Source organism: Lithobates pipiens, unplaced genomic scaffold (genome assembly GCF_037356315.1).
Source record: "Lithobates pipiens isolate NorthernLeopardFrog02 unplaced genomic scaffold, aLitPip1_a1.2 Scaffold_24, whole genome shotgun sequence".
Taxonomy (NCBI): domain Eukaryota; kingdom Metazoa; phylum Chordata; class Amphibia; order Anura; family Ranidae; genus Lithobates; species Lithobates pipiens.
In genome coordinates, this window is record NW_027507786.1 from 23,458,464 (window position 1) to 23,471,105 (window position 12,642).

The 12,642-nt window shown below is 54.4% G+C and overlaps 1 protein-coding gene across 27 annotated transcripts in view; it reads left to right on the forward strand.

The window, feature by feature from the left end:
• Positions 1 to 12,642, forward strand: part of LOC143929724 (hemicentin-1-like) — a 419,992-nt gene that overhangs the window by 12,045 nt on the left and 395,305 nt on the right. For all 27 annotated transcript variants that reach the window (XR_013262563.1, XR_013262571.1, XR_013262579.1 and 24 more), the window contains exon 3: positions 2,730 to 3,056. Coding sequence is in view for 4 of the 27 variants with exons in the window: in XM_077453694.1 (XP_077309820.1) it covers positions 2,730 to 3,056 (327 nt within the window). In the remaining 23 variants the exon portion in view is untranslated. The remainder of the gene's footprint in view (positions 1 to 2,729; positions 3,057 to 12,642) is intronic.

Here is a 12,642-nt window from a genome sequence, read left to right on the forward strand (position 1 = left end):
GGTGGAGAACTTTGTCACATGATGTGAGGATAAAATCTCTACAGAAATGTGACAAAGACAAAGGAGTTGGTTGTGGATTACAGGAGGAGGAAGGCACTAGTGACCCCCGTCTCCATCCGAGGAGTGGGTGCGGAAAACACTAGTGACCCCCGTCTCCATCCGAGGAGTGGGTGCGGAAAACACTAGTGACCCCCGTCTCCATCCGAGGAGTGGGTGTGGAAGGCAGCATTGACCCCGTCTCCATCTGAGGAGTGGGTGTGGAAGGCACTAGTGACCCCCGTCACCATCCGAGGAGTGGGTGTGGAAGGCACCATTGACCCTGTCTCCATCTGAGGAGTGGATGTAGTAGAGAGTTACAAGTATCTGGGGGTGCACCTATCTAATAAGCTGGACTGGAGCAAGAACACTGAGGTGCTCTATAGGAAGGGTCAGAGCCGCCTCTAATTTTTGAGGAGACTGAGGTCTTTTAACATCTGCCGGAGGATGCTGAAGATGTTTTATGAGTCTGTGGTGGCCGGCACTATCCTGTATGTGGTGGCCGGCACTATCCTGTATGTGGTGGCCGGCACTCTCCTGTGTGTGGTGGCCGGCACTCTCCTGTATGTGGTGGCCGGCACTCTCCTGTGTGTGGTGGCCGGCACTCTCCTATATGTGGTGGCCGGCACTCTCCTGTATGTGGTGGCCGGCACTATCCTGTATGTGGTGGCCGGCACTCTCCTGTGTGTGGTGGCCGGCACTCTCCTATATGTGGTGGCCGGCACTCTCCTGTATGTGGTGGCCGGAACTCTCCGCACTCTCCTGTATGTGGTGGCCGGCACTCTCCTGTATGTGGTGTCCGGAACTCTCCTGTATGTGGTGGCCGGCACTCTCCTGTATGTGGTGGCCGGAACTCTCCTGTATGTGGTGGCCGGCACTCTCCTGTATGTGGTGGCCGGCACTCTCCTGTATGTGGTGGCCGGCACGCTCCTGTATGTGGTGGCCGGCACTCTCCTGTATGTGGTGACCGGCACTCTCCTGTATGTGGTGGCCGGCACTCTCCTGTATGTGGTGACCGGCACTCTCCTGTATGTGGTGGCCGGCACTCTCCTGTATTTGGTGGCCGGCACTCTCCTGTATGTGGTGGCCGGCACTCTCCTGTATGTGGTGGCCGGCACTCTCCTGTATGTGGTGACCGGCACTCTCCTGTATGTGGTGGCCGGCACTCTCCTGTATGTGGTGACCGGCACTCTCCTGTATGTGGTGGCCGGCACTCTCCTGTATGTGGTGGCCGGCACTATCCTGTATGTGGTGGCCGGCACTCTCCTGTATGTGGTGGCCGGCACTCTCCTGTATGTGGTGACCGGCACTCTCCTGTATGTGGTGGCCGGCACTCTCCTGTATGTGGTGACCGGCACTCTCCTGTATGTGGTGGCCGGCACTCTCCTGTATTTGGTGGCCGGCACTCTCCTGTATGTGGTGGCCGGCACTCTCCTGTATGTGGTGGCCGGCACTCTCCTGTATGTGGTGACCGGCACTCTCCTGTATGTGGTGGCCGGCACTCTCCTGTATGTGGTGACCGGCACTCTCCTGTATGTGGTGGCCGGCACTCTCCTGTATGTGGTGGCCGGCACTATCCTGTATGTGGTGGCCGGCACTCTCCTGTATGTGGTGGCCGGCACTCTCCTGTATGTGGTGACCGGCACTCTCCTGTATGTGGTGGCCGGCACTCTCCTGTATGTGGTGGCCGGCACTATCCTGTATGTGGTGGCCGGCACTCTCCTGTATGTGGTGGCCGGCACTCTCCTGTATGTGGTGGCCGGCACTATCCTGTATGTGGTGGCCGGCACTCTCCTGTATGTGGTGGCCGGCACTCTCCTGTATGTGGTGGCCGGCACTCTCCTGTATGTGGTGGCCGGCACTCTCCTGTATGTGGTGGCCGGCACTATCCTGTATGTGGTGGCCGGCACTCTCCTGTATGTGGTGGCCGGCACTCTCCTGTATGTGGTGGCCGGCACTCTCCTGTATGTGGTGGCCGGCACTCTCCTGTGTTAATGGCATGCAAGGAAAGCAGGCTTAGGGTAGCTGACACCAACAGACTCAACAAACTGATTGGCAAGGCCAGTGATGTTGTTGGATTGGAGTCTTTAACAACAGTGTTGGAGAAGAGAATGTTGTTAAGGTAACGTTCAATCTTGGACAACTCCTCCCACCCACTTCACAATACGGCGGTCAGTCTGCGGAGTTCAATCGGTGACAGAACTATGATGGACCACACAGAGTCACACAGGAAATGATGTCTGCCTGTGGCCATCAAGTTATATAATTCTTCTCTGTGAGGGATGGAGGTGAAGATTTAAATCTGGTTTATGATCAGGATTTTTATATCGTTTTTATAGTATGTTGGTAATGCTAAAGAAGTGGCACTTTTTTTGCATTTTGGTATTTATTTTTTTAATCTATTCTATGTTGTATCTTAATTGCATGGACGGTTTATTAGAGTATTTTGTTTTGTTTGTTTTATTGGTGCTAATTTATATTATTGGTAATTTTCTTGTGTCTTTGTGTCTTGTTCTGTTCATTGTCGTGATCTTGTGTTGTCTTTGGGTGTGGCTGTGTCACAATAATTTCCTTTAAGATGAATAAAGTATTCTGATTTACAATGGGTTCTTCTTGGTATAATCTGCACAGTCTGTGGATATGATCTCTGTATTTTCTGCAGATTAGATTAATAATGATTATTCTCTGTACAGCTCCTCCATTGGCTGACGTGACACCAGCAGATCCGACCATCGAGGTGGGGACGGAGAGGACAATGTTGTGTGAAGTTCATAACTTTTATCCAAAAGATATTTCCATACGTTGGGGTCAATATCGTAAGGATTCTTCTGATTGTGAGACTCTAGACATCTGGGCCTGTGTAAAGAAAGTGCTTATGAATTCAGACGGGACGTACAATGTGACAAGTCTACTGACCCTGAACCCCAAGATGGAGGACAACGGGAACATCTATTCCTGTATTATCAGCCACCAATCTCTCCAGTCTAAACTGTCCAGGAATGTCACCATCACCGTGAAAGGTCAGTAATGTCTGTTATTATTTTACATTACATACCATAGACTTTGTGGTAACTGCCTGTCTGTCATATAGAAGGTGTGGTGTTTGGTTGGGTGAAATACCAGACTCTGAACACCAAGAGATGCCACCAGCACACCTTCGAGGAAACAATTCACTCACACTGGTGGCACAACTAAGGCCGCGTACACACGCGCAGACTGTTTGCCCAACCTTGTTCGTCAAACAGTTTGGGCAAACAGTCCGCTCAAAATTTGCATGAGCGGACTTGCCCACACACGAGCGGACTGTTTGACGAACAAGGTTGGGCAAACAGTTCGCTCAACTTTTGAAATGAACGGACTCGCCCACGTGAGGAGGCAAATCCGCCCATTTCGAGCGCGTGTACAGGTAGGCGGGGCCCGCGAAGGAGACGTCGCGGGCTCCGCCGCCTGGAATGGGCTTAAAGGGGAACCCCAACGCCGAAAAAAATCGGCGTGGGGGTTCCCCCCAAGTCCACACCAGACCCTTGTCCGAGCACGCTACCCGGCCGGCCAGGAAAGGGGGGCGAGCGAGCGCGCCCCCCCTCCTGAGCCGTACCAGGCCGCGTGCCCTCAACATGGGGGGTGCCTTGGGGAAGGGGGGGCCGCGCGGCCCCCCCACCCCAAAGCGCCTTGTCCCCATGTTGATGAGGACAAGGGCCTCTTCCCGACAACCCTGGCCGTTGGTTGTCGGGGTCTGCGGGCGGGGGGCTTATCGGAATCCGGGAGCCCCCTTTAAGAAGGGGGCCCCCGGATACCGGCCCCCCACCCTATGTGAATGAGTATGGGGTACAATGTACCCCTACCCATTCACCTGTGAAATAAAGTACCAAAAAAAACACAACACATGGAAAAAGTGTTTTATTGCACAGCTCCGGGGGTCTTCCGTCTTCGGGGGTCTTCTCGCCGGACTCCTCCGCTATGTGTGTGTAGCTCTTTTGCTAGCGGAGGAGTCCGGCTTTCTTCCTCCCCGCCGCCGGCCTCTTCTTCCGACTTCGGGGGTCTTGTCCCCCTCTTCGGTTCTTCTGCCGGGCCACCGCGCCTGGTCCGGTGGCCCGGTCTTCTGTCGCCGCTGCCTTCCGTTCTTCTGTCGCCGCCTTCGGTTCTTCTGCCGGGCCACCGCGCCTTCTTCTAGCTCTTTTACAGGCGGTGGCCCGGTCTTCTGTCGCCGCTGTCGCCTTCCGTTCTTCTTCTTGTTCTTCTTCTTCTTCTTCTTCTCCTGGAGATGTTGACTCGATGAGCTCTCCGGCCGGAATGCCAGGGACGCGCTCTGCGGTCACTTATATAGTGACAATGGGGCGGGGTCACATGGTATATGTCACATGGGTTGGTCACATGGGTTGATGTCACATGGGGACTATGACATCGTAAGGGGGCGGGGTCACCATGTGACCAACCCATGTGACATATACCATGTGACCCCGCCCCATTGTCACTATATAAGTGACCGCAGAGCGCGTCCCTGGCATTCCGGCCGGAGAGCTCGTCGAGTCAACATCTCCAGGAGAAGAAGAAGAAGAACAAGAAGAAGAACGGAAGGCGACAGCGGCGACAGAAGACCGGGCCACCGCCTGTAAAAGAGCTACAAGAAGGCGTGGTGGCCCGGCAGAAGAACCGAAGGCGGCGACAGAAGAACGGAAGGCAGCGGCGACAGAAGACCGGGCCACCGGACCAGGCGCGGTGGCCCGGCAGAAGAACCGAAGAGGGGGACAAGACCCCCGAAGTCGGGAGAAGAGGCCGGCGGCGGGGAGGAAGAAAGCCGGACTCCTCCGCTAGCAAAAGAGCTACACACACATAGCGGAGGAGTCCGGCGAGAAGACCCCCGAAGACGGAAGACCCCCGGAGCTGTGCAATAAAACACTTTTTCCATGTGTTGTGTTTTTTTTGGTACTTTATTTCACAGGTGAATGGGTAGGGGTACATTGTACCCCATACTCATTCACATAGGGTGGGGGGCCGGTATCCGGGGGCCCCCTTCTTAAAGGGGGCTCCCGGATTCCGATAAGCCCCCCGCCCGCAGACCCCGACAACCAACGGCCAGGGTTGTCGGGAAGAGGCCCTTGTCCTCATCAACATGGGGACAAGGCGCTTTGGGGTGGGGGGGCCGCGCGGCCCCCCCTTCCCCAAGGCACCCCCCATGTTGAGGGCACGCGGCCTGGTACGGCTCAGGAGGGGGGGCGCGCTCGCTCGCCCCCCTTTCCTGGCCGGCCGGGTAGCGTGCTCGGACAAGGGTCTGGTGTGGACTTGGGGGGAACCCCCACGCCGATTTTTTTCGGCGTTGGGGTTCCCCTTTAAGCCCATTCCAGGCGGCGGAGCCCGCGACGTCTCCTTCGCGGGCCCCGCCTACCTGTACACGCGCTCGAAATGGGCGGACTTTCCGAGCGGGAACAGTCCGCTCATTTCGAAAGTACAGCGGACAGGCCCACACACGGGCGGACTGTTCGCTCAAACACAGTTTCAGTGGACAGTTTTTCGGAATTTCCGAAAGACTTTGTCCGTCCAACTGTCCGCTGAAACTGTCCGCTGAAAGCCCACACACGAGCGGACTGTCCGCCCAAACACTGTTCAGCGGACAAGGTTGGGCGAACAGTCCGCCCGTGTGTACGCGGCCTAAGAGGGGTGGAGGACACTGAATGGAGGTCAGTGGAGGGATTGGTAGAGAGAGATGGAGGACACTGAATGGAGGCCAGTGGAGGGATTGGTAGAGAGTAGTGGAGGACACTGAATGGAGACCAGTGGAGGGATTGGTAGAGAGGGATGGAGGACACTGAATGGAGGCCAGTGGAGGGATTGGCAGAGAGGGGTGGAGGACACTGAATGGAGCTCAGTGGAGGGATTGGTAGAGAGGGGTGGAGAACACTGAATGGAGGCCAGTGGAGGGATTGGTAGAGAGGGGTGGAGGACACTGAATGGAGGTCAGTGGAGGGATTGGTAGAGAGGGGTGGAGGACACTGAATGGAGGTCAGTGGAGGGATTGGTAGAGAGGGGTGGAGAACACTGAATGGAGGCCAGTGGAGGGATTGGTAGAGAGAGGTGGAGGACACTGAATGGAGGCCAGTGGAGGGATTGGTAGAGAGGGGTGGAGGACACTGAATGGAGGTCAGTGGAGGGATTGGTAGAGAGGGGTGGAGGACACTGAATGGAGGTCAGTGGAGGGATTGGCAGAGAGGGGTGGAGGACATTGAATGGAGGTCAGTGGAGGGATTGGTAGGGAGGGGTGGAGGACACTGAATGGAGGTCAGTGGAGGGATTGGTAGAGAGGGGTGGAGGACACTGAATGGAGGTCAGTGGAGGGATTGGTAGAGAGGGGTGGAGGACACTGAATGGAGGTCAGTGGAGGAATTGGCAGAGAGGAGTGGAGGACACTGAATGGAGGCCAGTGGAGGGATTGGTAGAGAGGGGTGGAGGACACTGAATGGAGGTCAGTGGAGGGATTGGTAGAGAGGGGTGGAGGACACTGAATGGAGGTCAGTGGAGGGATTGGTAGAGAGGGATGGAGGACACTGAATGGAGGTCAGTGGAGGGATTGGTAGAGAGGGATGGAGGACACTGAATGGAGACCAGTGGAGGGATTGGTAGAGAGGGGTGAAGGACACTGAATGGAGGCCAGTGGAGGGATTGTCAGAGAGGGGTGGAGGACACTGAATGGAGGCCAGTGGAGGGATTGGTAGAGAGGGGTGAAGGACACTGAATGGAGGCCAGTGGAGGGATTGGCAGAGAGGGGTGGAGGACACTGAATGGAGGCCAGTGGAGGGATTGGCAGAGAGGGGTGGAGGACACTGAGTGGTTGGTAAGCTGGATGAGTCCGGCAGCAGCATTCATGATTGACTGAAGGGGGAATAGCCCATGTAATGGTAATCCAATGAAGAGGGATGACCAGGGAGTGGATTAAAAGCTTTGTGGTGGTTCAGGAATACACCTAGAGCCCTGGCATGTCGGGACGGGTTGATGGTTGTGCCATTGATCTCGAGAGAGGCTCATGGGGGAGGAAATATTATGAGCTCGGGTTTGGATGGATTGAGTTTGAGGAAGTGACGTGACATCCAGGCTGATATATATGTTAGTCAATTAGTGATATGTGAGGAGACGGAGGGAGTGGGCTGAGGGGCAGAGCGATAGATTTGGGTGTCATTAGCATAGAAATGGTATTGGAAGCCATGGGAGGTTATTAGCTGACCCAAGGAGAAGGTGTAATAGGAGAAGTCCAAGAACAGAACCCGGGGGAATCCCGACAGAGAAAGGAAGATGAGAGGAGGAAGTAGAATTAGAAGTGACACTGAAGGTAAGTTGGGATAGGTAGGAAGAGTAAAGTCACCGAGACCAAAGGAGTGGAGTTTCCGAGGAGGAGAAGGAGGTCCACTGAATCAAAGGCGGCAGAGAGGTCCAGAAGTAGGTTTTAGTTGTTATTAAGTCATATGAAAGTTTTAGGAGAACAGTTCAGTGTTGTGGGACAAATTCACACTGAAGGGATCAAGAAGGTTATTCTCATAAAAATGATGTCATAAGAAATCCAACATAAGAAGTAAGACTCCACTGCTAATCACTCTCCTCTACCGAGAGCACCAAAATCCTTACCGGATCAATGGGCCCTGGAATGTAGGAGACCCAATCACACTTGTGTGGAACTGTCCCTACAGAAGGATTACTGAAGGTGTTGGCCGCAATCCCTATCACATCATTCAATATATTATGCTGCGTACACACGATCAAACAAGCGGGTGGAAAAGTCCGGCAAACTCAAGTCCGCAGGACAATCCCCCCGTGTGTAGCCTCCGGCATACTTTTTTGACCCGAAAGTACGGATGACTTAGAATGCCGTGTTGCACTCCAATCTTCCCACCGGACTCGCATTTCGGTGGACAATCCGGCCGTGTGTATGCCAGTCCGCCGTACTTTTGAAATGGCCGGGCGGGAAAAGTCCGCTCATTTCGAGCGGGTCTCCAGGTAGACGGGCCCGCGAAGGAGACGTCGCTGGCCCCGCCGCCTGGTATGGACTTAAAGGGGAACCCCAACGCCGAAAAAAATTGGCGTGGGGGTCCCCCCCAAGTCCACAACAGACTCTTGTACGAGCACGCTACCTGGCCGGCCAGGAAAGGGGGGGCGAGCGAGCGCCCCCCCCCCCCCCCCCCCGAGCCATAACCCTAGTGCAGCCAATGTCCCCAGTAGTGCAGGCAGTGTCCCCATTGCAGCTCAGCCAGTGTCCCCATTGCAGCTCAGCCAGTGTCCCCAGTAGTGCAGCCAGTGTCCCCATTGCAGCTCAGCCAGTGTCCCCATTGCAGCTCAGCCAGTGTCCCCAGTAGTGCAGCCAGTGTCCCCATTGCAGCTCTGCCAGTGTCCCCATTGCAGCTCAGCCAGTGTCCCCAGTAGTGCAGCCAGTGTCCCCATTGCAGCTCAGCCAGTGTCCCCATTGCAGCTCAGCCAGTGTCCCCAGTAGTGCAGCCAGTGTCCCCATTGCAGCTCAGCCAGTGTCCCCATTGCAGCTCAGCCAGTGTCCCCAGTAGTGCAGCCAGTGTCCCCATTGCAGCTCAGCCAGTGTCCCCAGTAGTGCAGCCATTGTCCCCAGTAGGGCAGCCAGTGTCCCCATTGCAGCTCAGCCAGTGTCCCCAGTAGAGCAGCCAGTGTCCCCATTGCAGCTCAGCCAGTGTCCCCAGTAGGGCAGCCAGTGTCCCCATTGCAGCTCAGCCAGTGTCCCCATTGCAGCTCAGCCAGTGTCCCCATTGCAGCTCAGCCAGTGTCCCCATTGCAGCTCAGCCAGTGTCCCCATTGCAGCACAGCCAGTGTCCTCAGTAGTGCAGCCTGTGAAGAGAGAGGAGAGCCTCTGCTGCCTGTTTGATTACAGCGCCGGGAACATCACAGCTTTCATTTCAATAGCTGTGTTCCCCGCTGCGCGCTGTAACATACAGCCCCTCCCCCTTGTCCAGGCACTTTGATAGACAGATCACCCGTCCAATCCTGGGACGGGTGATCTGTCTATCAAAGTTCCCCAGACAAGGGGGAGGGGCTGTATGTGATGGCGCGCAGCGGGGAACACACAGCTATTGAAATGAAAGCTGTGATGTTCCCGGCTCTCCTCTCTTCTACGTTGTAGGAAGCCCCCCGATAGGCGACACCAGGGGCGGGGGCGGCTCCATTATTGGCAGTTTTTTTCTTTCAACAAACTGTCGAAAAGGCCATTTTCAGCCAAAATGTTTCAGCGGCCGAAATTTCGGTGCATCCCCATCCTCAACAGATCAAGAAACTGACAGACGCCATGAATGGAAGGCTGATGGCCGCTAATGAAAAGAAGGGCGGCGAGATTCGTCACTGAATATTTTTATTTTTTAAATGTCAAATGTTTATTTGTAATTTTGAGTTGTTTATTATTCTCACTTTTACAGATGAAAATAAACAAGTCAGACGGGAACATTTTCATTTTTAATTTCGGCCCCTTTCTCACATGCTGTCTGATCAGTTTTTTTCCGGCTCGGACGCTCCATTCACCTCTATGGAGCGACGGAAGTCAACAGTGACAGCTATCTCAATTTCCAAATCCAGACGGATGAAAACACAGGCAGATCCGATCTCCCATAGAGGCCAGCAGAGATCTGACAGGTCCGTCTCTGCACAGATCAACAGATCGATCCCCCGCTGAGAAATCAAAGTCCTGTGTGAAAGGGGACTCATGCCTCGTACACACAATCAAACAATCCGGTGGAAAAGTCCGGCGGACAATCCCCCCGTGTGTGGGCTTCGGCTGACTTTTTTTACCCAAAAGTCCGGCGGACTTAGAAAGTATTTTTGCACTCCAATCGGTCCGCCGGACTCGCAGTACGGCCGTGTGTGTGCCAGTCCGCCGTCCTTTTGAAATGAACGGACTTTTCCCGCCCGGAGAAAAGTCCGCTCATTTTGAGTGCGTCTCCAGGTAGCCGGGGCCAGAGAAGGAGGCATCGCTGGCCCCGTCACCTGGTATGGACTTAAAGGAGAAGCCCTACGCTGAAAAATCTGCGTGGGGTCCCCCCTAGGTCCACATTAGACCCTTATCCGAGCACGCTACCCGGCCAGCCAGGAAAGGGGGTGGGGTCGAGCGAGCGCCCCCCCCCCCCTCCTGAGCCATACCAGGCCGCGTGCCCTCAACATGGGGGGGGTGCACTGGCCCCTCCACCCCAAAGCACTTTGTCCCCATGTTGATGAGGACAAGGGCCTCTTCCCGACAACCCTGGCCGTTGGTTGTCGGGGTCTGCGGGCGGGGGGCTTATCTGAATAAGGGGGTCCCGGATACCGGCCCCCCACCCTATGTGAATGAGTATGGGGTACAATGTACCCCTACCCATTCACCTGTGAAAAAAAGTAAAAAAAACACAACACACAAGGGTTAAAATAGTTTATTGAACAGCTCCAGGGGTCTTCTTCCGTCTCCGGGGGTCTTCTCGCTGGACTCCTCCGCTATCTTCTGCTCTTTTGCTAGCGGAGGAGCCCGGCTCTCTTCTTCGCCGTCGCCCTCTTCTTCCGACTTCAGGGGTCTTGTCCCCCTCTTCGGTTCTTCTTGCCGGGCCACCGCACCTTCTTCTAGCTCTTTTACAGGCGGGGGCCCGGTCTTCTGTCACCGCTGTCGCCGTCTTCTGTTCTTCTCTTCTTCTCTTCAGATGTTGACTTGTCGCTGCCTCCGCTCACAATGGCAGGGACGCGGCGCACGGCGACTTATATAGGGACATCACCGGATGATGTCCCCGCCCATTAGAGGATGCTGGGACTGTGACATCATAATGGGCAGGGACATCATTGAACACTGTAATTGTTCAATAATTAAATTAATCCTCAAAAATACAACTTGCCTAATAATTGTGCACACAGTGTATTACTGATCATTTTATTCAATTTTTTTTGTGTTATTTTAACATCTAGCTCAGATTTCCATATATTTGCTGTTGTAAATTGGTGTTGTAGGGTGTGTGGTGAGGTTGGGGAGGTTGGTGAGGTGTGTGCGTTGGGGAGGTATGTGGTGAGGTTGGGGAGGTTGGTGAGGTGTGTGGTGAGGTTAGAGAGTAAGGGATGAGCTGAACCCCCCCCCCCTGTTCGGTTGGCACCAGAACCTGTGAACAGACCTAAACTTCGTGTGAACTTTAGAACCCTATTAAAGTCTATGGGACTCGAATTTTCAAAATCGAAAGTGCTCATTTTAAAGACTAATATGCAAGTTATTGTCCTAAAAAGTGTTTGGGGACCCGGGTCCTGCCCCAGAGGACATGTATCAATGCAAAAAAATCAAGTTTTAAAAACGCCCCGGAGCAGTGATTTTAATAATGCTTAAAGTGAAAGGGGCTCATGTTTCCTGTGCTTAGAACTGTCCCTGCACAAAGTGCCATTTCTGCAGAGAAAAAAGTCATTTAAAATCACTCGCAGCTATAATGAATTGTCGGCTCCGTAATACAGAGAACACTCATTTAACCACTTGAGATCCGCGCTATAGCCAAATGACGGCATTAGCGCGGATCTCCTTTTCCGGGATGTCGTCAATAGACGTAGTCCCGTGCACGAGCGCCCTGCGCGCCCCCTGAGGGGCGCGCGCGGCGCGCTCTGTGATCGGCGAGTCTACGAGACTCGCCTGATCACCGATCCGTGCAAGGGGTCGATCCCGACCCCTTATCACGTGATCAGCTGTCAGCCAATGACAGCTGATCATGTGATATAACGGAGCCGGTAATCGGCTATTATTCCTCCTTGCCCTGACAGCGCGAGGAGAAAAAAAAAAGCCGATCACGGCCAGCCCTGCCAGTGCCCACCTGCCCCCTGCTTTGCCTGCCTAAATAAACAATGTGTCCCCCCTGTCAGTGCCACCCAGCAGTGCCCATAGTGCCACCCAGCAGTGCCCATAGTGCCACCCAGCAGTGCCCACAGTGCCACCCAGCAGTACCCACAGTGCCACCCAGCAGTGCCCACAGTCTGCCTAAACAAAGGTGCTGCACCCCAGCAGTGCCACATATCGGTGCCCAGCAGTGCCGCCCATCGGTGCCCAGCAGTGCCGCCCATCAGTGCCCAGCAGTGCCACCTATCAGAGCCACCTATCAGTGCCACCTATCAGTGCCCAGCAGTCCCATCTATCAGTGGTACCTATCAGTGCCCCTTAGTGCCACCCATCCGTGCCACCCATCTGTGCCACCCATCTGTGCCATCTTATCTGTGCCCGTCTTTGCCCATCAGTGCCGCCTTATCTGTGCCCATCGGTGCCGCCTTATCTGTGCCTATTAGTGCTGCCTTAACTATGCCTATCAGTGCCCACCAGTGCAGCCTATCAGTGCCCACCAATGCAGCCTATCAGTGCCCACCAGTGCAGCCTATCAGTGCCCACCAGTGCAGCCTATCAGTGCCCACCAGTGCAGCCTATCAGTGCCGCCTCATCAGCGCACTTCAATGAAGGAGAAAAATGACCTGTTTGCAAAATTTTATAACAAACTATTAAACATGATTTTTTTTATTTTTTTTTTGCATCTTTTTTTGTTTGTTTAGCAAGAAATAAAACTCCGAGCTGTAACTAAATACCACCAAAAGAAATCTCTATTTGTGGGAAAAAAATGATAAAAATGTCATTTGGGT